The 25,826-nt window shown below is 44.8% G+C and overlaps 1 protein-coding gene across 1 annotated transcript in view; it reads right to left on the minus strand.

The window, feature by feature from the left end:
* Positions 1-25,826, minus strand: part of kcnt2 (potassium channel, subfamily T, member 2) — a 311,774-nt gene that overhangs the window by 172,742 nt on the left and 113,206 nt on the right. The window contains 4 exon segments of the mRNA XM_055641239.1: positions 4,199-4,333; positions 7,430-7,501; positions 21,199-21,371; positions 25,205-25,310. Of these exon segments, the coding sequence (XP_055497214.1) occupies positions 4,199-4,333; positions 7,430-7,501; positions 21,199-21,371; positions 25,205-25,310 (486 nt within the window).

The following is a 25,826-nucleotide window of genomic DNA, read 5'->3' on the forward strand; positions in this document are numbered from 1 at the left end:
GTGGGTTAAAACAGCTATGGGATGTATTTCAGTTTAATATACTAATTACAAAGTCTGGCTGATTTATTTAGAAAAGAACAAACAGATTGGAATCAGTAATTATTTGTAATTATAACATAGAAAAATTCAGCACTGGCCTTATGACCGTCAATGTCAGTACCGAACATGACGCCAAGTTAAACTAATCTCCTCTGTCTGCACGGGATCCATATCCCTCCATTCCCTGCATATCCATGCATAATCCATGCATAAATGATAAAGGCCTGCTAAATACAACCATCATATCTGCCTCCACCACCACTCCTGGCAGCACTTTCCAGGACTGGATATATTTAACACAGTCAAAAATTCATGATAGAATAATTTTAATTTTGAATGTTTTTTTGTCATGTGGTGAAGAACAGGTGGGATGATGTGGAGTGCTTCACAGTGGCAGAAAGAATGAGAAGAGACAATGTAAAGTAAATCATACAATGTTAGCTGCAGCAACAGAGACACCTGTGGGTCTCTTTGGAGATAGCAGGACCATCGAGAAGCCTTTTTAAAAAGGCACTCCATATCCGTGTCTATACAAATATAAAATCAGATTAAGAGAGTTAAGGGATTATGGTAAGAGTTCACAAAATATTGCTTGAATGGCCTTCTTCTGCTCCTATGACATGAATTTATACAGATACTTGATTGGTAAGGGTGTCAATGGTTATGGGGAGTAGGCAGGAGAATGGAGTTGAAAGGGAAAGATAGATCAGCCATGATTGAATGGCAGTGTAGACTTTATGGACCAAATGGCCATCTACTCCTATAAACTTATGAACATGAATCTGGAGTATTATGATTACCCGTGGGTACTTAAAGAGGGGGCAAGCAGTGACTAACCCGGTTTATTTAGTTCCGTGGAGTGAAAACCGGCAGCATTTTCCTGAAAGCAGACGAGGGAAATCTGAGAGAAGTCTGCAAAATAGTGGCACGGTGGTGCAGGAGGTAGAGACACTGCTGTCTGTGGGACTGATGCGGTACAATGTAGAACCAAAGATCTGCAGGTGCTGGTTTATACCAAAGATAGACACAAAGTGCTGGAGCAACTCAATGTTGAATTTTCTAATTTTCACTAACTTCCAATAACATTCTCCTCCCCCCTTGTCCCTTTCCTCCACCCTGGTCGTTTAACCTGTTCCACTGTTCCCCACATTGTTTACCTCTTGACTCACACGTTCCCTGGCCAACGATTGGTCTACCAGGCAATGCCATGGAATGCACTGCCAGGTCATTTCTTGCCAGCGCTGATTTGTCCTCGTTTTTTCACTCCTCCAGCTCAGCCCAACTTTCAGTCTGAAGGAGGGTCTTGATCTGAAACGTCGCCCATCTATTTTCTCCAGAGATGTTGCCTGACCCGCTGAGTTACTCCAGCACTTTGTGTCTATCGGGCGGTCACGGTGGAGCAGCGGTCGGGTTGCTGCCTTACAGCGAATGCAGCGTCGGAGACCCGGGTTCGATCCTGACTCTGGATGCTGTCTGTATGGAGTTTCTACGTTCTCCCTGTGATCTAGGTGGGTTTTCTCTGTGATCTTCAGGTTCATCCCACACTCCAAAGACGTACAGGTTTGTAGTTTAATTGGATTGGTAAATGTAAAAATTGTCTCTAGTGGGTGTAGGATAGTGTTAATGTGCAGGCGGCCTATTTCCGCGCTGTATCTCTAAACTAAACTATCTTTAATGCGCTACAATGCTGAGAACTATATTCTGCACTCTGTACCTTCCCCATTCCTCTACCGATAGTACTTGAGTTTAACTTGCTCGTATCTATGTATGTTAATTCTGATCTGTTTGGATAGCATACAAAACAAAGCTTTTCACTGTACCCCAGTACGTGACAACAATAAACATAAACCTTGCAGCCACAGAGACCCGAACTTGGCAAGGACTGGGTAAAGGGCCTGTCCCACTGTACGAGGTAATTCAAGAGTTCTCCAGAGTTTTCCCCCGATTCGAACTCGGAGAATGTCCGTAGCGGGTCCGTAGGAGTTCGTGGATGTTTCGCCGCGGCTCGTACGAATAACGGTAGGTACTCGGGAAATCCGGTAAACTTGTGACGTTGTTACAACGCTGTGAAAAATGTCCACGAGTAAAATATACTAGCGATCAAAAAAATTGTTACATCCACGAACTCCTACGGACCCGCTACGGACATTCTCTGAGTTCGAATCAAGGGAAAACTCGGGAGAACTCTTGAAATACCTTGTGCAGTGGGACAGGCCCTTAAGACTACAAATATGCAGTATAAAGCTTCATTGCTGGCTGACCAAGAAGTTTTTTCAGGACAACCATGAATATGGAATGTGATTTTATTTTTAGCTTGAGTTTTGAGTAGTTTATTGTCACGTGTACCGAGGTACAGTGAAAAGCTATTGTTGTGTGCTAACCAGTCAGCAGAAAGACAATGCATTATTTTCCCTCACATTGAGGCAACTCAAAAGTACAGCATCATCTTCAGGAAAGTTTTATGTATCAACCAGGGTTCCCAAGGCACTGAAGATAGACACAAAATGCTGGAGTAACTCCGTGGGACTGGCAGCATCTTTGGAGAGAAGGAATGGGCGACTTTTCAGGCCTGTAGATCTCGGCCCAAATCATCACCTTCTCTCAATGAGTTGGTCCCGCTGAGTTACTCCAGCATCTTGTGTCTTATCTTCGGTTCAAACCAGCACCTGCAGTTCCTTCCTTCACAAGGAACTGGATTGGAATTGTGCAAATCAGGTCACAAACAACTCTTTTAACCATCAGTGACTTCCAAATCTATTACTCTGAGCTGGATATGAAAAGTGTCCCAGGGATGAAAAGCCAGTGAACTGCACAGCCATCTTCCATATATTCACTGAATTAATGGATAAATAATCTCCAGTTCTACCTCCATTTGCCACAAATCTTTGTTCAGTGTATACAGTTTATTTTTGACACAGAGAAGTGGTGGGTGCATGGAACGTATTGCCAGGGTTGGTGCTGGTGGTATGATAGTGGCATTTAAGATGTTTTTAGATGGGCACATGGAAGTGCAGGGTTTAGAGGGATACGAGTCATGTACAGGCAGACAAAATTATTTTAACTTGGCATCACGTTCAGTACAGGCAAGGTGGGCCGAGGTCCTATGCTGTATGGTTCTGTGTTCTATGATGTGCATATCTGCACCTTTTTGTCTACAAAAAAAGCATTGTAAACCAGTATTTGCAGTTCTTAGTTTCTCTATTATCTCACTTGTCAGTTATTAAGCTATATAATAATTCTCTCCCATTGTAACCAACAAGAATAATATCATTGTTAGCAGCAGGCTGATAAACGATGATGTTTTGGGTTGGGACCCTTCTTTGGAAAATAGAAAGAAATTTTGGTAGACAGAAAGTGATGGAGTAACTCAGTGGGTCAGGCAGCATTGCTGTAGAACATGGATAGATGATGATGAGTAACTCAGTGGGTCGGGACCCTTCTTCAGACTGTTACACCAGAATTTTTTGTCTATCTTTGGTATGAACCAGCATTTGCAGTTCATTTTTATTACAAGAAAACTTTGTAAGCAGGGGCAGGGTAAGAAATGTGTTACTGCCCTTTTGAAGACAACAACTTTGATTGCCTGACCAAACGTCTGGCTCTGTTTGTAATAACCGGAAGTACAGGAAGGGCTGCACAGTAGCGCAGCGGTTGAGTTGCTGCCTTACAGTGCCAGAGACCCGGGTTCGATTCTGACCTTGGGTGCTGTCTGTGCAGAGTTTGTATGTTCCCTTTGTGACGGCAAGGGTTTTTTTCCTGGGAGCTCTGGTTTCCTCCCATACTGCAAAGACGTGCGGGTTTGTAGGCTATTTTTTAAATTAATGTTTTTTAATTAGTAATAGTAGTTTGTAGGCTGGAACTGAGCCTGGAGTTCAATTTCCATCTCCACTACTCTCAGTCTGAAGAAGATTCTCGACCCGAAACGTCACCCATTCCTTTTCTCCAGAGACACTGCCTGAGTTACTCCAGCATTTTGTGCCTATCTTTTTAATTGGCTTTGGTAAAAAATAGTAAATTCTCCCTAGTGTGCAGGTTAGTATTAGTGTACGGGGTGATCACCGGTCAGCGCGTACTCGGTGGGCTGAAGGGCCTGTTTCCACGCTGTATCTACTTGATCAAGTCAGACTGAAGATTAATTAAATCATATTGGATCACTTACCTAAATAGTGTTTGCACATTGACGATGGTTTTGGCATCCGCCATATAATCCTCCTCAGCACTCATTGTGCTCTCCTTGTCCACCACCACCATGTTAGCAGCAAAGGTCACTCCACACCGCAGTAGATCGTCCAGGCTTTAGGGCAGTAAAAAGTGAGAGTTAACATTCACATCACAAGGAACTGCACGTGTCGGTTTACAAAAAAAAGACACAAAGTGATGGAGTACCTCAGCGGGTCAGGCAGCATCTCTGGAGGACATGGGTAGGTGATGTTTTATAAGCTCATAGGTTCATAAGTCAGTGGAGCAGAATTAGGCCATTTGGCCCATCAATCCTACTATAGGAGTAGATGGCCATTTGGTCCATAAAGTCTACACTGCCATTCAATCACGGCTGAACCATCTTTCCCTCTCATCCCCATTCACCTGCCTTCTCCCCATAACCCCGACACCCTTACTAATCAAGAATCTGCACTTTAAAATGCCCAATGACTTGGCCTCTTAGCGAATGTAGCAATGAATCCCACAGATTCACCATCCTCTGCCTAAAGAAATTCCTCTTCAACTGCACACCAGAGGTACGTCCTTTTATTCTGAGACTGTGCCCTCTGGTTCTAGACTCTCCCACCAGTGGCAACATCCTCTCCACCTGGCCTTCCACTGTTCTGTAGGTTTTGTGTCAGGACCCTTCTTCAGACTGGTGAATGGAGGGAGGATATGGATCGCATGCAGGCAGAGGAGATGTGGCATTGTGTTCACCACGGACATTGTGGGCCCAAGGACCTGTTCCACGTTCCTTATGTTCTATGTTAACCAGTGGGGCACCTTGGTCGGCGTGGACAAGTTGTGCCATAGAGCCTGTTTCCCTGCTGTGTGACTCTAGTGTGATTGAGCACAGACTCGGAGGCCAAAAGGGTTATTTTCATGATGTATCCCCAATTCAGAAACTAAATAACCTGAGAAAGAGTGGTGTGCAGAAATAGAACCATAGACTATAGTGATCACTAACTAAATAATTAGAAATTAAATATTGTAGTTGTTGGATACCAAAAGTTGGAGAAAAAAAAGTTTATAATGGAAATAAATCAATTTTGTATTTACTGAAGAAAGGTTTATGGGTTGAAATGCACTGCACTGTGTCGACATAAAAATCAACATCTACCAAACTGAATAACAAAGCAGGTAGTTTTCTGGACTGATTTCAGCAATTGGGAAAGTCACGTTTACACCTTGTGGACACTTTATAATCTCACAGAAAATGCTAAGTGTGGCCAGTTTCCACATCTAAGTTTGAAAAGGGGGTTGAGTGGAAATAAAAGTCCTTTCCAAAATCGTGAACTGCAATTCACAATTAGTAGAATAATCACATGTGTTACTTTGATAAATCTTGAAAGGACCTGAACAATTGCTGCAAGTTTTATTTCCCAGTAACTCTTTCCGCCCTCGCTCATGACTTGTGTTGAGAAAGGTAATTAATATCCTTTCCAATGGCACTCGATACTGCAAACTTGTCAGTCAAAGCAAGAGTACAACTCGCAGTTATGTCTTAATATAAATTAACGGCCATTGAAGGGGGAAACCATTCTGGATTCTTGTTCTCCCTTGGACTCCAGGAATGGAGATTGCAACTGGTTCAAGGAAACTTGCTACCTAGATTGAAATCCATTTACGTCTGTGGCCCAGCTAAATTTCTGAGGACAAAGAGCACCTTAACATTTCTCAGTTTTGGTGATTTTGTTAACGTTTTTCATGGTGGGGATGCTAGGAACACTTGTCCCATCAGGGTGGTACATCTGTGGAATTCATTGTCACAGACGGTGGTGGAGGTCAAGTCATTGGGTATTTTTAAAGTGGAGACTGATAGGTTATTGATTAGTAAGGATATCAAAGGCAAGAAAATATCTCTGAACTAAACTAAATCGGGTTGGGAGGGAAAAATAGATCAGCCATGATTGAATCAAAGAGCAGACTCGATGGACCGAATGGAAACAAGATGGGGTGGAATTTCTTTAGTCAAAGGGTGGTGAATATGTGGAATAATGTCCAGGTTCAGGAACAGCTACTTCCCCACAGCCATCAGGCTATTAAACACAACAAATAAGTTCTGAGCTCTGAACTGCAAAAGACTATATTATTATTTGTTATTTGCACTATATTTGTTATTTATTGAACTTTTTCTTTTCCCCCCCCATTATATATAATGTTTACATATTCGCATATTCTGTTGTGCTGCAGCAAGTAAGAATTTCATTGTCCCATCCGGAGCATATGACAATAAAACACCCTTAACTTGACTCTTGAATTCATTGCCACAGATGGCTGTGAAGGCGAAGTCAATGGATATTTTTAAGACGGAGATTGACAGATTCTTGATTTGTAAGGGTATCAGGGGTTATAGGGAGAAGGCACGAGAATAGGATTGAGAGAGAAAGATATGAATGGAGGGTGAAGAGAGGGGTGAGTAGTTAAAATAGTTGGCAACCGGGAGATCCAACAGGCCTTGGTGGGCTGAGCGCAAGTGATCAGCGTGGCGGGTGAGCATTTGATGAATTGATGCTTGGTCTTGCTGATGTACAGGAGGCCACATCGGGAACACCGGATGCAGTAGATGGGATGAACAAGATGTTCACCAAATCCTGAAATCATGTATTTAGTTTGGATTTCCTCTCAGAAGTCTCTAATGCTCAACTCTTGCCAAAGACGAGAGGCAGTGAGTAATGCCCCTGTCCCACTTAGGAAACCTGAACGGAAACCTCTGGAGACTTTGTGCCCCACCCAAGGTTTCCGTGCAGTGACCGGAGGTTTTTGTCAGTCTCCCTACCTGCTTCCACTACCTGCAACCCCCGGCAACCACCTGCAACCTCCGGGAACCGCATGGAAACCTTGGGTGGGGCGCAAAGTCTCAAGAGGTTTCCGTTCAGGTTTCCTAAGTGGGACGGGGCATTAACGTTTGCCTCAGTATCTCCTGCCGGCGCTACTTTGGATCAATCTGTTTTTTAGTGGAATGGACGTGAATAATATATACGAGTGACAATCCACAAAAACACAGGACAAAAACACAACAGGTCTTCATGCAATTCATGCAGCAATCCAATCAATTCTTTTTAACCAAACAAAACTGCTAGTAAAAATACAAAGAACAATACTCATGCCAAAATAAAAACTACTGCTGTTCACAGGACACACAAGCTTTTATTTTTGCCACATATCCATGCCTCTTGGTCTTACATACTTGTCAATACAGCCAACCATGTAGTATACCATTGGAAACCAGCAGATTGCTTCCAGAAATTGTACGTTTGGCCTGGAGGGAAAGCCATAACGTAGAGAATGCGTTTTACATACATCTTAAACAAACATTTCTGCAGCTCAATGTTAACTTTAAACAGAACGGTTCCAACACATGAAGTTGTCTTCTGAAATATTGATCAGGAAAAAAAACTGTACTTTAGAATATTTTGAGGAATGCATTTTAAGGGCAGCACAGTGGTGCAGTTGGTAGTACTGCTGCTTCACACAACACGCCAGAGACTTGGAGTTTGACCCTGACCCTGGGTGCTGTCTGTGTGTGTGGAGTCTGTACCTTCTCCCGGTAACCACATGGCTTTCCTCCGGTTTCCTCCCACACTCTAAAGACGTGCGGGTCTGTAGGATAATTGCTTCTGTAAATTGTCCCTATTGTGCAGGATGTGAAAGTGGGTTAACATAGAACTAGCGTGAACAGGTGGTCAATGATGGGTGTGGACTCAGTGGGCCGAAGGGCCTGTTTCCATGCTGTATCTTTCAATCAAAAAGGGATGTCGGGAATCTTGTGTAGGAAGGAACTGCAAGTGCTGGTTTAAACCAAAGATCGACACAAAAAGCTGGGATAACTCAGGTCAGACAGCATCTCTGGAATGATGCTGATCTCCAGAGATGCTGTCTGACTCGTTGACTTACCCCAGCTAGTTGTGCCTAATCAGGAATCTTGGTTCTTCTTGGCCTAATGCTTTATTGAACTCTTCATATACTCTTCAGCCTTTCAGGATTATCCGTATTGCCGGACCAACAGAGGTCACGGCCTCCGAGAGGAGTCCAACGGTACCTGAACAGTCTGCCGAGGCCGCCCAGAGGCCGAGATACCGGCCTGGATGGTCAGACTGGGATGTCGGCTATGGGAACGGATCTGCCGGATCCAACTGTATCGGAGTTACAGAGCCCCGGCGGCAAGGGGCAAATTCAACCCGCCAATTGGCGCGGAAGTCCCGATGAGGTCATGATCGGCCCCATCACCCGGCCTAGGCGCCACATTTTCAGGGGGAAACACTGCCTTTTCAGGATTGGTTAGCCAAAGGTGGAAATAGTAGAAAATAGAATAGGGATCTCAATGGACAAATTGTCAGTATTAAATTGGGTTTTTTGTTAAATAATTTTGTTTTAAACTGAGAAGCCATTACTTGGAGTTTCAATCAAATCTTCCAGTATTGACATACTGCAAATTTTTCAATGTCATACAAGTAACAGAACATGGAACTGTACAGCACAGGAACAGGCCCTTCAGCCCACGGTGTCTGTACTGAACACTGGGCCAAGTCACACTAGCCTGCTCCACCTGCATGCAAAGCCACTTAACATTCATGGATGAATTAAATAAAGTAGATTGGAGCACTGAACTTGTTTGAATGTCAACCTTAATGATTTGCAGATTATTCTCCTAATTTTAAACTGCCTACAATTTATGTTGAAAGGAGGTAAACTGGGAATTTCAAAGATACTTGTTTAACAGATGGTACCACAAAATTACTCATCTCAAGTCCATAATTAAACACTGCACACTGGGAAGTCAGCTGCACACTGATGGTCATCCCCAATGGAACTCATTGACGTTTTTTGAAGTGTTGATTAAAATAGTGCATGAGGAACACATAGTTACATTTATGTGGACTTCTAGAGGGCTTTTGATTAAATAAATCAAATCTCATCGAATTGAAAGCAAATTATTGACCCGTTTAGTAAATTAGCTGAGCTGGAAGGAGCAGAGGTCAGGGATAATGGACTGACAATCAAGTTGTAGAGATTTACTTGTGTTGTGTTGCAAACAGCGGAGTTCATAAGTTATAGGAACAGAATTTGGCCATTCAGCCCATCGAGTCTACTCTGTCGTTCAATCATAACTTATCCATCTTTCCCTCTCAACCCCATTCTCCTGCCTTCTCCCCATAACCTTTGACACCCTTACTAAACACAAATCTGTAAATATCGATGTTAAAAACACCCAAGTACTTGGTCTCAAATGCTGTCGGTGGCAATGAATTCCACAGATTCATCACACTCAGGTTTGCTCCAGCCACTCAGTCTTGGCCTCAGTAGAGACATTGGCTCTCTTGGGCTTCATTCCGGCAGTCCAGTCTTCACCACACGGTGGCGCTGGTGGCCTTGGGTTAGTCCCAGTGGCTCAGTGTTCCCAGAACCTGCGATAGGGGAACTCAGCTAGGAGGGAGGGAGGGCCCCCATTATGTCTTCAGTTCCTCTTCCTCACTCATCCTCTCCCTTCTCCCCTCTGGCTAGGATCCCTGGATTTTGTATGGACTGGTCTGACAAGGTTCTGGTAGACCCAGTTGTTATCAACGATGTTGGGTCTTGGCCTCTCCTGGTCAGTCAACCTGTGACAGGGATCAGAGTGGCATCTGAGGGTGGGGGCGCTGTCACAGTTAGTACTGGAATTAACTTCCTCTGGCAGCTCGTTCCATATACCCACCGCCCTCTGTGTGAAAAAGCTGCTCCTCAGATTCCTATTAAACTTTTCCTTCTCACTTTAAACCTATGCTGTCTGGTTCTTCATGTTCCTATCCTGGGAAAAAAGACTGTGCATTCACCCTTTCAATTCCCCTCGTGATATTATACACCTCTCAGGTGATCACCCCTCAGCTTCCTACACTCTGAGGAATAAAGTCCCAACCTGCTCAACCTCTCCCTCGATTCCTGGCAAAATCCTTGTAAATCTTCGCTGCACTCATTTCAACTTAATGGCATCTTTCCAGTCGCAGGGTGGCCAAACTGAACACAATTTACAGCTTGGAGAGATGTTGCTTCACAGCGCAGGAGACTCTGGTTCAATCCTGACCTTGCGTGCTGTCTGTGTGGAGTTTGCACGTTCTCCCTGCGACTGTGGGTGCTACGTTTTCCACCCTCATCCCAAAGACGTGCGGGTTTGTAGGTTAATTGGTCTCTGTAAATTGCCACTAGTTTGCAGGGAGTGGATGAGAAAGAGGGATAACATAGAACTAGTGTGAACGGGTGATCAATGGTCAGCATGGACTCAGTGGGCCGAAGGGCCTGTTTCCATATGGTCTCTCAAAACTAAACTAAACTCAGCATCTGTGTCAATCAGCAGCTGTGGAGGGAATGGACAGCTGACTTTTTGGGTTGAGACCCTTCTTCAGACAGACCAGCCACCTTAAACAGACCTGGGCAAACAGAAGAGCCAGTGATGTATTGGCTTTGGAAGCAATAGCAGTACTGATACACAATGGATGAAGTGAACAAGAAAAATACCTGTACAAACTAATATTTTATTCACTGGAATTTAGGTTAAAGAGTAAATCAAAGTTTGCAAGCTAGAAAGGGGAACTGATAGGACAGGTAGTATCTACTTTAATTGATTGAGGAGTTGAGAACAAGTGGGAACAGAATGAAGAATGGAGATTAGAGGCAGACCCTTCATGATTTAAGTTTACAAATATGCAGAGAGCAGCAGAAGTTTGAAGCTAAGTTCTACGAATTGCAGCAACAATCGATGTGAGATAGGTTGTTGATTTTAAAGCTGAATTACAGTTTGCAAAAATCCATCAAAGGTATTAGTGGAGGGAGCAAATCAGATTGTGGAGTTGGGGCATCGATCAACCGGGGTATCACAGTGGAAGTCTCAATCAACCGGAAATAGACACAAAAAGCTGGAGTAACTCAGTGGGTCAGACAGCAGAAACGGAATAGGTGATATTTTGGGTCGAGACCGTTCTTCAAAATGAATGAGTGAATTATTCATGGGCCATGAATTAACCAGGGTGGCAAAGGCATGGACTTGTTCTTGGCCCGTTCTTGTTCTTCAGCCCTCGTGCGCGCTAGGCTTTATGAAGTCATGTACAGGCAATTATGGGTTTACATTCCCTACATTAAAACGAGCAGCACAATGGCACAAACTCTCCCTCACTGTCAGCAAGACAAAGGATGTTGTGATCGACTTCAGGAAGTGAAGCGGCAAAATACCGCAGTATATATTGACGGCGCTGGAGTAGAGGTGGCTTCAAATTCCACCCCCTTGGCTCCATAAACCCATCCCCATTGCCCCCTACCCTACCCTACCAAAAGTAATATTCAGAGGAGCGGTTTGCACGACCCACTAAGGCCAGCGGAAATGACTCGTACACAGTGCGCTAACACCACCGCGTAGACTACTGCCACACTAATCATGCACAAATCATTATTTAAGGGCGACACAGTGTCCCAGTGGTAGAACTGCTGCCTCCCAGCACCAGAGAACCGGCTTCGATCCTGTCTTCCGGTGCTGTCTGTACGGAGTTTGCAAGTTCTCCCAGTGACCGCCTGTTGTGCTCTCATTTCCTCCTACACTCCAGAGATGTGCAGGTTAATTGGCCTCTGTAAATTGTCCCTAGAGTGTAGGATCGTGCTGGCTGGTCGGTGCGGACTCGGTGTGCAGAAGGGGCTGTTTCTACATGTAAAGTCTAATATGCAAGTAATAACTTTGAAAACTTCAAAGAGGAAATACTATCTAGCAAAACGGTTACCAGTTTTAGAAAGAAGGGCAGTGGAGCGCACCTAATGTGCACACTGACATCTGTCTTGCCCAATGCCCTGCACTGTATTGCCACCCCCTTGCTCTTAGTGCCGCCCAGGTAATCCCATAGGCCTCCACTTTGGGAACCACTGCACCAGTGCATCACATAGGTCAAGGTGAATCGTCAAGTACTCATTTCCTCCATTATTCTTCAGGGCTTCACCCAAGGGAGATTTCATTTATTTAAATATGACTAAAGAGCGAGTTGTATTTTAATTTGCTACGGTGTGAATACAAATTACGCCGATCACAATCACGGATTCTGAACATAATGAGTTGAGTTTAGTTTATTGTCACGTGTACTGAGGTACAGTTAAAAGCTTTTGTTACGTGCTATCCAGTCAGCGGAAAGACAATACACTATTACAATCGAGTCATCCACAGTGTGTAGATGCAGGATAAAGGAAAAATACGGAATAACATTTAGTGCAAGATAAAGTCTAGTAAAGTCCGATCAAAAATACTCCGAGGGTTTTCAATGTGGTAGAGATTAGCTCAGTACTGCTCTCTACTTGTTTGTGGGATGGTTCAGTTGCCTGATGACATAATAAAGCAGAAAAGGATAGCTTAAACAATTTTGCTCAATGTTATTTAGTTTATTTTAGAGAGACAGGCACGGGAGCAGGGTCCTTGGCCACATGGTGACCATTGACCACCTGTTGACACTAGTTCTATGTTATCCCACTTTCAAATTATATTCGGCATGGACATTGTGGGTTCCTGTGTTCAGGTTAGTTTTGAGATACAGCATGGAAACAGGCCCTTTGGCTCACTGAATCCATGCCAATCATCATTCATTAGAGTATAATTGATTGATTGAAAGATGCAGCATGGAAACAGGCCCTTCGGCCCATCAAGTCCATGCTGACCATTAATCACCTTTTCACACTTGTTCTGTGTGATCCCACTTTCTCATCCACTTCTTACACACAAGGGTCAATTTTACAGAGGGACGATTAATCTACAAACCTGCACGTCTTAGGGATGTGGGAGTAAACTGGAGCGGTGCTGGCTCGAAGGGCTGAATGGCCTACTCCTGCATCTATTATCTATTGTCTATTGTCACCCAGAGGAAAGCCATGCAGTAGGAGTAACTACGAGTCTCTTGAAAGAGATTCAACTACACATAGACGGCATCCGAGGTCAGGATCGAACCCGGGTCTCCGGCACCGTGATGCAGCAGCTCTACCAGCTGTGCCATAGTGCCGCCAAAATTATTAAAAATCTCTGTGAGGTTTGAGAAGCAAATTGGTGAGAAGACTGTAGTTCAATACAACCTACTGTCAGTAGATGGCAGATGCTACCTAAACATTGAGAAGGCTTTGAGACACAGAGATCAGTCCAGCTCAAGTAATCACAACTCCTGTCTTGACAGAAATCATCTTATCACCAATTACAAGATCCATCTGTATATCTTAAGTATCTATAAGCTAACAGATGTGGTATTTTAATATTTCTGTTAAAGGTGATAATTCAGAAAAAAGAAAATTCATTGAAATTTCAAGCACTTTCCCCCCAGATTTTGAATTCTTTTCAAAGCACAGATTTGTAGGTTAATTGGCTTCTGTAAATTGTGTGTAGGATAGAACTAGTGTACGGGGTGATCGCTGGTCGGCGCGGAATCGATAGACCAAAGGGCCTGTTTCCACGCTGTATCTCTAAGACAAAAAAATCAAAAAAGGTCACAGCTCTGCAAACATCCATGACCTGTTCAGCTAGTAGTTCCAGTCCCAACCACTCTCCGAGTCCAATGATTTGTTTTCTCTCAACAACCCACCACTCCTACCATTAATTAAATCTCTGATCATTAGGTCTGCTGTCTGGAATGAAAATAGGTCTTCACGTTCACCTTGATCAAGCCCCTCATATTTTTATACAACTCAATTAAATTTTCCCTCCATCTCCTCGCTACCAATGGATACTCTCTGAGTTTAGATACTTATCATTGTCTTCTTATCAATATATTCCCTAACCCCTGTAACATTCCCATAAATATCCTCTGCATCAGTGGAGCAATCACCTTTGTCCTGTTATGTTACTGTACTCTAGCTGTGGCTTAACTAATATTAAGCTTAATAATAATAACTAAGCATCGGCATCTGAGAACCCAATGGTTTAAATGTTGGTTTCATTCATTTCATTTAACTCCTCCATATTGTTCCCTCCCCTCTCCCTCCCCCACCCTAGTCATCCTGCTAGTTCCACAGTTTGCATCTTTGTACCCCAGTCATCATCACATCTTCCCCAGCCAACAATGGGCCATTATGGACTCCACCCTTCCTGAGGTCATCTGTTGTCCGGCCATTTTGAAATGAAGAAGTGAAGGTTTGTAGGTTAATTGGCTTCGATAAATTGTCCCTAGAGTGTAAGATAGAGCTTGTGTATGGGTGATCATTGCTCGGCTCAGACTCAATGGACCATTGGTCCTGTTTCCACTCTGTATGTCTAAACTAAACTAAACTACTGCTCCAACATCTTTGACACACCTGTTACCCTCTCAAAAGATTCAATGAAGTTAATCAGGCTTGACCTTCCCTTAATAAACCAACACCATGCCCGATTAATCTGAGGCTCGCCAAACATTGATTTACATTTCTCCTCAGGATTTCTTGCAAACTATTTGGCAGCTGCCAGTCTCAGACTGACTGACCCCAAATACTCATCTCACCTGATTCACCCATCATGTCACAGTCATAGTGTCGCAGAGTGATACAGAGAGGAAACAGGCTCTTCGGCCCAACTTGCCCACACCAGCCACACTATACTCGTCCCACCTGCCTGCGTTTGGTCCGTATCCCTCCAAACCTGTCCATGTATCTGTCTAACTGTTTCTTAAATGTTGGGATAGTCCCTGCCTTAACTATCTCCTCTGGTACCTTGTTCCATACACCCACCAACCCCCTTTGTGTAAAAACGTTACCCCTCGTATTCTTATTAAATCTTTTCCTCTTCGCCTTAAACCTATGTCCTCTGGTCCTTGATTCACCTACTCTGGGCAGGAGACTGTGCATCTACCCGATCTATTGCTCACATGATTTTATATACCTCTATAAAACAATAGACAATAGGTGCAGGAGTAGGCCATCAGGCCCTTCAAGCCAGGACCGCCCGCCATTCAATGTGATCATGGATGATCATCCACAATCAGTACCCCATTCCTGCCTTCTCCCCATATCCCCTGACTCCGCTATCTTTAAGAGCCATATCTAGCTCTCTCTTGAAAGTATCCAGAAAACCAACCTCCACCGCCCTCTGAGGCAGAGAATTCCACACTCACAACTCTCTGTGTGAAAAAGCGTTTCCTCATCTCTGTTCTAAACGGCTTACCCCTTATTCTTAGTGGGAGTGGCGGCGCCTAACGGCAGCGGCTTGACTACAGTCATCTGTCTTTTTTTTATTTTTGTCTTGTTAAATGTATGTCTTGAGTTCATTTTTATTTTTTTTTTTAGCTGTGTGTGGGGGGTGGTGGGGGTGCTGTGGGGGAAACCGTTTTAAATCTCTTCCCTGTGTGGGGACCCGACTATTCCCTGTCGGGTCTCGGATGTCGTTGGGCCTAACATCGTGGAGCCGGCGGCGACCTCCGGCCGGGACTAACCTGAGGGCTCCAGTTGCAGAGCCTGCGGAACTGACATCGCGGAGCTGGCCAACTTCGGAGCGGGAAGAGCTGTGGTGGCGTGCGGCTGCGACCCGACTTTTGGAGTTCGGAGGCACCGGCCGCAGACCCGGTGGACGGGAACATCGGGAGCTCGCAGGTCCCTGGTGGGAGACCGTTTTTCCGAGCTCCGCAACGGCGACTTCACCCGCTGGAACCGCGGGTTTAAGGAAATGGAGCCGGGGCCTAACATCACCCGGCGTGGCTTAAACGGCCTCAGGACTTACCATTGCCCGCCGGGGGCTTTAACATCGGAGCCCCAGATCGCCTCGACACTGCAGTTGGACTGCTGGACCACGGGAGAAGGAACAAAGGGAAGAGATAAAGACTTTGCCTTCCATCACAGTGAGGAGATGTTGGAGACTCACTGTGATGGATGTTTATGTAAACTGTGTTAAGTGTGGGTCTTGGATTGTTTTGTAATGTAAAAGACTGTAGAAATTATATTTTGTTCAAACCCAGGTTTGAATGACAATAAATAGCATTCTATTCTAAACTGTGGCTCCTGGTTCTAGATTCTCCCAACATCGGGAACATGTTTCCTGCCTCTAGAGTGTCCAAACCCTTAATAATCTTATATGTTTCAAAAAGATCCCCTCATCCCTCTAAATTCCAGAGTATACAAACCCAGCCGCTCCATTCTCTCAGCATATGACAGTCCCGCCATACCGGGAATTAACCTTGTGAACCTACGCTGCACACCCTTAATAGCAAGAATGTCCTTCCTCAAATTTGGAGGCCAACATGCCATTCGCTTTCTTCACTGCCCACTGGAATTTTTTTAAGGTCCTGCACCACTTAGACTTCTTAGGCAAGTGCAGGAGACTGCGCTCGCCACATGATTGCCACATGTTTGCTGGTGGTCTCTGGTGAGTCTCCTTCATGGTCATAAGGAGTTTCCGCATTCTGGGACCTAATAGCGGCCTCAGTATGGTCGCCACAAATTTTTCAACGTTGAAAAATGTTCTGCGACCAAAAATTGGTCGTCACGGAGATAATCGATAATCCTGTAGTCGTAGGTGCAGTTGTAGTGGGGTCGCCATTTAGTTGTAGGTAGTCGAGGTAGTCGTAGGTAGTTTTAATTAATGGCCTTTGCTGACCGGTCATTTTCATTGGCTCATTGAGGGAAAAAAAGTAAGCTCGAGTTTTCAGAACCAAGGATAACCGACCAGTAATGTTAAATGTCCGCCGAACTTCACAGCTGTGTATCTATGGATTATTAAAAGTTGTCTGTCTTCTTAAAAGTGTCTCCACTCCTTCTCCCCCCTCTCCCCCCTTCTTCCCTCCCCCGTCTTTTAAAGGACTTGCAGTACACTGTGCTAGCTGTCTTAACATTCCTGTTCATCGCAGTGTGGGTCTGTATCACCTTGGCTTTGCACCGTGTGAATTTCAGACATGCTCCCCCCGCTTGCCCTGGCCCCCGCCTTTGCGATGTGTTTGTGTGTGTATGTGTGTGTGTGTGTGTGTGTGTATGTGTGTGTGTGTGTGTGCATGTGCGTGTGTGTGTGTGTGTGTGTGTGTGTGTTCCACTCTGACAATTGCCTTTCCAGTTCCTGGTTCTTCAGGCGAGTGCTGGCAACTTGACAGTTGCCAGCAGTCCACTGAAAAATCACCTAAGTGGGACAGGCCCTTAAGAGAGTCTAGGATCTCAGAATAAAAGGACATTCCTTTAGTAAGGAGATGAGGAGGAATCTCTTTAGTTAGATTAATTTAGTCAGGCGAATATGTGGAATTCATTGCCACAGAAGGCTGTGGAGGCCGTCAATGGATATTTTTTAAGGCTGAGATAGATTCTTAGTTAGTACGGGTGTCAGGGGATATGGGGAGAAGGCAGGGGAATGGGTTTGAGAGGGGAAGATGGATCAGCCATGATTGAATGACGGAGTAGACTCGATGGGCCAAATGACCTAATTCTGCTCCTATAATTTATTAATTTATGAACCATTGAACCATAATCAGGATCGCCAACAACGACATGAAGTTGGATTTGATGAAAACATGACATGTGTTGAGCAGCTACAAGGAACAAATGCCCAGTGTCCAGTCACTCAACGATTCCTCCACTGAGCTACACATATATTGACAATGTTGACTGCAGCCCAGCACCTAGTTTCAACAATACTAGTTGAATAATCATCATTGCAAGCAGGAAGGCATTTATAATCAACTGAGATTTTAAAATTGGCAATTAGAAAAGATTTAGTAATTAAGGCTGTTACACTTTAACAAGGTCTGAGAAGGTTATTGAATCAGCCAGAGCGTGTGATATTTTGTACATGGTGTCAATGTAAGTGATGTTTTTAATAACAAATATGTAAACGGCACATGCCAAGGCAAGGGAAATATAAATGATGGATACTTCACACGTGCGCTTTCGTTTCCAAATCATTCACACAGCTGGGTAGAGTTGCTGCCTCATAATGAAGTTACAAGGCACACACACAAGGGTTTGAAAAAGGGTCCCGATCCGAAATATCACCACCCACACTCCAAAGACATACAGGTTTGTAGGTTAATTGACTTTGTATAAGTGTAAATTGTCCCTAGTGTGTGCAGGATAGTGTGAGTATGCGGGGATCGCTGGTCGGCGCAGATTCGGTGGGTCGAAAGGCCTGCCGAGTGCTGTATCTCTAGAATCCTAGTCCTTCAAACCAGTTCGTCATTCAATGTAATCGTGGCTGATCTATCTCAGACTTCGCCTCTTGCTCTGTGCCAGAACAGCCGCTCTTCAACACCACACTCTTTCAAAAATATGTCTACCTTCACTTTAAACACAGATGCTCCTTGACTTATGTAAGGGTTACAGGTACATCCCGAAGACCCCAGTATTAGTCAGATGTTATGTAAATCGGAAATGAAAGTGTATTACTCTGGATTATTTATGTTATCTCTTTATTCCCATGTCTCACAAAAAGAAAATTGGTCCGATTCAATTATACCTTTTGTCACATGCACCTAGGGACAGGACAGTTTTGCATACAACCTGGTAAAATCATGCAGCAGATCTCACCTAGGCAGTACACAAATGTGGCCACGTTTTGGTGCCAACAAAGTGATAAAGGTCCACTGAACATTCCTATCTACTGCTTGTGGCAACAGCCCCTCCCCACTCCATCCCGCCACCCCGCCCCTACCCACCCACAACCCTGCACCTCCTCGCCCCTCCCCACCCTGCCCCTCCCCCCACCCCCCCCACCCCGTATCACCCCTCCCAACCCCACCAACCTGCCCCTCCCCACCCCAACGCACCCCACCACGTACCACCCTGCCCCTCCCCACCCCCACCCCGTACCACCCTGCCCCTCCGCCTCCCGTATCACCCCTCCCCACCCCACCACCCTGCATCCTGCATCACCACTCCCACATCCCAAACACGTGAGAGCTTGACATTTAATTGGCCCTCTGTAAATTGCCCCTGGTGTGTAGGGAGTGGACGTGAAAGTGGGATAACATAGAACTAGTGTGAGTGGGTGAAGGATGCTCACCGTAGTCTCGGTGGGCCGAATGGGCTGTATCTCGAAACTAAACTCAACTTAAAAGGGCTGGTTTGACAAATGAACGGGAAGGCAAACCTCAAATTAATTGCTTCATTAAAAATGTTTTGAAGGTATAACCCTTCCCTAATAATTATTTTAATTGCTATTTAAGGACAAACTTATCAGTATTCACAATACAAAAGAGAACTAATGGATAAAGCATGGTTGTCAACATCAATAAGTGTACATAGTTTAAATATTTCCTTTGGACTTTGGCATGAACTGAGTAAGCAGTGAGTTGTTCAAAATTGTCCATCTGTGCAGCACAGTTGCAACATAGCAATTTAAGATGTTTTTATGTGGGGACCAGTGCATTTAGGGCATCCTTTTCTGCATTAAATGCTCCATTTTCACTGCAAAGCTAGGGAGAATCTGAAGCCCTGCTCTATTTATGCACATCATCACTGTCAATGCCAGGGCATCGATGAAGGTGGCCGTGAAATGCATCTTAATTACATTTGCAGCTCATCAAATTAAAAACGCGCTGAACTTGCTCCGGATCTTGACGGCTAGTCTGAGGCAGGAGAATGGGGCTGCTTCACTAATAAGTGCAGAGTAATCTTTCTTAAACAACACAAAGTGTTGAAGTAACTTAGCGGGTCAAGCAGCATCTTGTGTGCCTTAAGGGCCTGCCCACTTGGGCGTCATTTGTGCGTCATTTACGCAATATCATTTACGCGTCGTGATGCGCACATGATGCGTGCATGGTGTGCATTACGCGTGCATGGTGCATGGTGATGTAGGCAACGACGCGCGGTTCGTGCGCGGCGCCCCAGGATTTTGGGATGTACAGAATCTTGGCGCGCCATCTGCATGACGCGCAAATGACACCCAAGTGGGACAGGCCCTTTAATCTTCAATATCCCCAAGCAAAGCATAGTTATCTCTCATCATTCAACCATTCTATCTCAACACAAACACAGGTATAAATAACAAAGATAGGAATCTAAAGTTAACAGGTTATTAAAAGCATTACACCAATTAGTGTCAGCAAAACATTATAATCTTTACAAAATTATATTATATCGTACGTGATCAAAAGGCATTGCAAAATACTTGAGACCAGGTGAGATTTCAACTATTATAATGGAAACACCAGGAACTGCAGGTACTGGATTGTAGACACAAGGAACTGAAGATTCTCGTTTGCAAAAAAAGGACACATTGGTGTTGGAGTAACTCACTGGTGAGGGAAGGTCTCGACCCAAAACGTCCGCTATCCATGTTCTCCAGGGATGCTGCCTGACCCGCTGAGTTACTGCAGCACTTTGTGTGCTGTTGCAGATGCTGGGACTTTGAGCAAAACACAAAGTGTTGGAGTAACTCAGCTGGTCAGGCAGCATCTGTGGAGAGTATGGATATGTGACGTTTTGGGCTGGGAACCTTCGGACCCTTGTGTCTGCTCCATTATTAGTTTCAGATTTGAGTTTATGAGCAAGGATGGTCCTTTGAGGGATCTGAACTTGCACTGACACCCATCGATGTTAGAGCCATCCCCACTCTCAGGGTGCATCCGTTTCTCCATTCACAAAACCTTCCACCAGTTCTACAAAGATAAATGTCCCTCTGCTCCTCCACCTTTGGCTTCCTGCAGATTTCCAATTCATTGTACGAGTGGCACAGTGGTGCTGCAGGTAGAGCTGCTGCCTCACAGCGCCAGAGACATGGGTTCGATCCTAACCTCGGGTGCTGTCTGTGCGGAGTTTGCACGTTATCACTGTGACTGCGCATGTTTCCTCCGGGTGCTCCAGTTTCCTCCCACATCAGAAAAATGTGTGGGTTTGTAGGTTAATTGGCCCTCTGTAAATTGCCCCTAGTGTGGAGGGAGTGGATTAGAAAGTGGGCTGACATAGAACTAGTGATCAATGGTCGGCGTGAGCTCGGTGGGCCGAAGGGCCTGTTTCCATACTGTGTCTTTAAACTAAACGATGACAATGGTAAACCATCAAACAATGACAAAAGTAGGAGTAAGTACTTACGGGTTATCCAGAAGCAGTATGATGGGATTCAACTCTTTTTTCGGTCTGTAGTAAGCTCTAAGAGGGACAATGAAGTTGTACAATCCATTTCCAGCAGTTTCTGCAGAGACAATGATAAGTTTGTTCCTGAAACCATATGCTTTTGCATCTTGATAGTAATTATGCTGGCACCCCTGGAGGGATAAAGAAAGATTACATTCAATTATTTAAATAGGAACATATTTTAGTTTTACTAACATTAAGTGAAGGTAGTCTGCTGTCATTAATTTAAAAAAGCAATCTTTTTTTTTTGCAAAACCAAATCCTTAACTCCTTTGAAAATATAAAGTAATGCAAAAAGTGAAAGAAAGAAAGAATACCTCATATTTCGTTTGGGCTGCTTAGAACCCAGCGGTATGAACGTTGATTTCCATAACACATCCTCCCCCATCCTAGTCATCCCACTAGTTCCACTGTTTGCATCCCTGTCTCCCTTTAGCTATCACCTCTTCCCCAGGCAACAATGGACCATTGTGGGCTCCACCCTTCCTTGGTCATCTGTTGCCGACCCTGATTTGTTCTGGCCTTTTCATATCTCCGGTTCCCTCCCTTCTACTTTCAGTCTGAAGAAGGGTCCTCACCTGAAATATCACCTGTTCTCTGCCTGACACGCTGAGTTACTCCAGCACTTTGTGTCTATACCCGTTTAATGATTTGGTGGGGATGATAATTTAGATCCAAGTGCGTGCATCAGGACATAAAGGGAGGCAACTTCATGTCAGGATTACGGAACTGCAGTAGATAAATAGTGATGCGGTGTATGAGGCTTCCTTGCAAGGGACCAGCTGCAGATTGGAGACACAGGAAACTGGAACTTTTAACAAAACACAAAGTGCTGGAGGAACTCAGCAGGTCAGGCAACATCTGTGGAGGGAAGTGGATTGAGATAGGTCACGTGGTCTCGAAACGTGGTCTCAGTCTGAAGAAGAGTTCCGACACAAAACGTTGCCTATTCATTCGCTCCACAGCTGCTGCCTGACCATAGAACAGTACAGCACAGGAACGGGCCCTTCGGCCCACAATGTTCATGCCAAACACGATGCCAAGTTATTCACAAAGTGCTGGAGGAACTCAGTGAGTCAGGCAGCATCAGTGGAGGAATGGATGGGCAATTTTTCAGGCCAGGACCTTCTTCAGACTGTCCTGAGTCTGAAAAAGTGTCCTGACCTGAAATGTCTGTCCATTCCTTCCACAGATGCTGCCTGACCTACTATGCATGCATTCATTATGGGAAACCTTTAAAAAATCTCACATTAGGAGTGTTAGGTATGTGATAATAGCATATGTAATTAGCATATGTAATGAGTGTCTTGTCATATGTTGTGCAAGTACGCATGTGTGGGAGACTCAAGGTGGCGTCCTGTAGTAAAGAAGCTTGTAAGATTACTCCCGTGTCCGAGCCTTTATTCAAGTGTGCTAAGCATCCCAAATACATAACAAGGAGGAAATTACAAAGTACCTCAAGTTATTTAGAATATTTCTTCCAAAACATATAACATCAGATTAATGAATCTTAAAGATTTTTGGAGACAGAAAGAGCTGCAGATGTTGGAATCTTGTGTAAGTCAAAATGTGCTGAAGTCTCAGAGGGTCAGGAAGTATCTGTGGAGGGAATGGACAGGCGATGTTTCAAGTCGGGACCATTCTTCAGACCCAGAACAGTCTAAAGGAGGGTCACCATCTGAAAAAAATGCCTATCCATTCCTCCACAGATGCTGCCTGGTCCACTGAGTTACTCCAGTACTTTGTGATTTACTCTGAAACAGTTTTGCTGCTTTCCAATGCCACTCTTGTGAAAACTAGAATAGGGTATATGACAAAGACAAATGTTTGTTTTGTTTTCCAACTTCCATGTAGGAATATCAGAAGAAGTATGGCAATCGTGTGAGAGGATACAGTGCATTTACAATAAGAAAATAAATCGTCAACTTCCCTTCATATTAAATAGGTATGTAAAATACAAACTTTCAAACATGCCTAAGGGAATAAGAAATTGTTTTCCATTTGCTACAGAATTATTAGGTTGGTTAAGGGTGAGAATTACAATTATTTAAGCATTTATTTTAAGTAGTGTATTTTTTGTAGACAGAATGGTGCCAGCAAGCACATTGTTCCTTAATAGTGGTGTCTACGATAGATCGATGTCCTAGCCGATGCTCAAGCCGTTCGAGGGTCAGACAATTGTAGAGAGTTGTGGACGTAGCCCAGACCACCACACAAACCAGCCTGCCTTCCATTGAGTCCATCTATACTTCACGCTGCCTTGGTAAGGTCCCGAGCATAATCAAGGACCAGTCTCACCCCAGTCACTGCCTCTTCCCCCCTCTTCCATCAGGCTAGATGTACCGAAGTATGAAAACGGACACCTACAGATTCAGGGACAGTTTCTTCCCGGCTGTTATCAGGCAACTGAACCATCCTCACACCAACTATAGAGCAGTCCTGACCTCCCATCTACCGCACTGGAGACACTCAGACTATCTTTAATTGGATTTTGCTGGACATTATCTTGCACTAAACATTATTCCCTTTATCTGTACACCTTGGATGGCATGATTGTAATCATGTATAGTCATTCCATTGACTGGATAGCACACAACAAAAGCTTTTCACTGTAATTCGGTGCTCATGAAAATAATAAACTAAACTCGAAGCTCCATCTTGAGCCTTTGTCATTAAAGGGCCGGTCCCACGCGCATGCGACTCCATGCGGCAAGCGTGACCTAACGTGGTCGCTTGAGCCGTACGGCCTCGCGGAGCCGGTCCCACTTCGATCGCCGGAGCCGTATGGAGTTGTGCGGAGCTGGTCTCGACATTGCGCTGGGTTCCGAAAAACTGACCGTGTTCAAAAATTCCGCGCGACAATGGCCTGCCGGCCCGCAGCCGCCTCGATGCCGTACGAACCGTCTCGACGGGCATGCGCAGCGTCTCGACGCTGTACGCACGTCTTGACGCTGTACGTCACGGGCAAACTTCCTGCAGACTTCGCTCGAACTTCACTTCACTCACTCGACCGCCGCGCGGCCCCCGCTTCCGGTTTGGTTGCGCTCGCCGCATGCAGGTCGCATGCTCGTGGGACAGGCCCTTAATTCTACCCTTCTGCTAATCAACCCCTTCCCCCCCACCTGTATCCAACTATCACTTGCCAGCCTTTGCCATGTCCCATCTCTCTTTTCCAGCTTTATTCACCCCTACTCCATCAGTCTGAAGAAGGGTCCCAACCAGAAACATCATCTGGTCATGCTCCAGAGATGCTGTCTGACCCACTGAGTTCCTCCAGCACTTTGCGTTTTGTTCTAGATTCCAGCATCTGCAGTTCTTTGCATCTGCATCTTAATTAGTACATTTTATTTTCTCAACTTCAGTAATCTTTCTGCAATATTAAAACATTGAAAGTCTAGTTTTTAACAGTGGAGATGCCAGCACACGATACAGGCACGCACCGTCATGAAAACTGGTCTCAAGAAAGCAGATACAGGTCTACCACTGACTTTCCAGCAACTGGTGGTCTGCACTTCCTTTAATCCGGACAAAATTCCAAAAGCCCACGAATTCCCCACCACAAGTCCCCCGAAAATGTGGTGTCTATGCCGGGTGATCACAACCTCATTAGGATTTCCGCAGCCGATCGGCAGGTCAAATTTGCATCCTGTTGCCGGGGTTCTACAACTCTGGCCCTGATCCGTTCCCATAGCCAATTTCCGAGACTGACTTTGCGGACCAGTATCTCGGCCCCTCAGCGGCCTGGGTGGACCGTTCAGGTATCGTTGGACTTCTTTCTGAGGCCGTGACCTCTGTTGGTCTGGAAAAATGGATAATCCAGAAAGGCTCAGGAACCAAGGGTGCCGGAAAATCGGTGGTGGACCTGCATGTGTGACTTTGCTAATGCCGGATTTGAAACCATTTCTTCAACAAAAGATCAAAAGATAGCATGTTCTATAAGAGAAGGCAATGTCTGAAATCCTACCTTATCCAGTCTAAGACAGCAGAATGTAACCTTCACCCGAAGCAAGTGACACAAAGTTGGTGAACTTCCAATGTAGGGTGAATTTGGAGGGTAGCCTTTGACATACCTAAAACAAATAGCATCAGTCACTTTAAGCTGAAAATCTTAAAATATTTCTAAAATCTTTATTTTTTCTGGAAATACATTTAACAGCTGTGCAGGTAAAGTATTAATAAATGGTCAGCAGCCATCCTCCTGATGAGATACCGTTGTATCAATTGTATATACAGCATAGTCCTGTACTTTAAATATATAGTATCATAGTCATACGGCATGGAAACAGGCCCTTTGTCTCAACTCGTCCACGTTGACCAAGGTCCTTCATCTAAGCCAGTCCCATTTGCCTGCACTATGCCAATATCCCTCTTTATAATGCAAGCATAAAGAACAGATTTGGATCATGGCTAGTTAAGTTAGTGAGTAATTATATATTGCTATCAGCTCTCCCATCAGCTTCTGACGCTCCAGAGAAAACAATCCAAGCCAAGGTGCAGCACAGTGGCACAGCGATAGAGTTGCTGCCTTACAGCGTCAGAGACCCGGGTTCAATCCTGACTACGGGTGCTGTCTGTGCTGAGCTTGT

The sequence above is a fragment of the Leucoraja erinacea genome, chromosome 10, assembly GCF_028641065.1.
Source record: "Leucoraja erinacea ecotype New England chromosome 10, Leri_hhj_1, whole genome shotgun sequence".
Classification (NCBI taxonomy): domain Eukaryota; kingdom Metazoa; phylum Chordata; class Chondrichthyes; order Rajiformes; family Rajidae; genus Leucoraja; species Leucoraja erinaceus.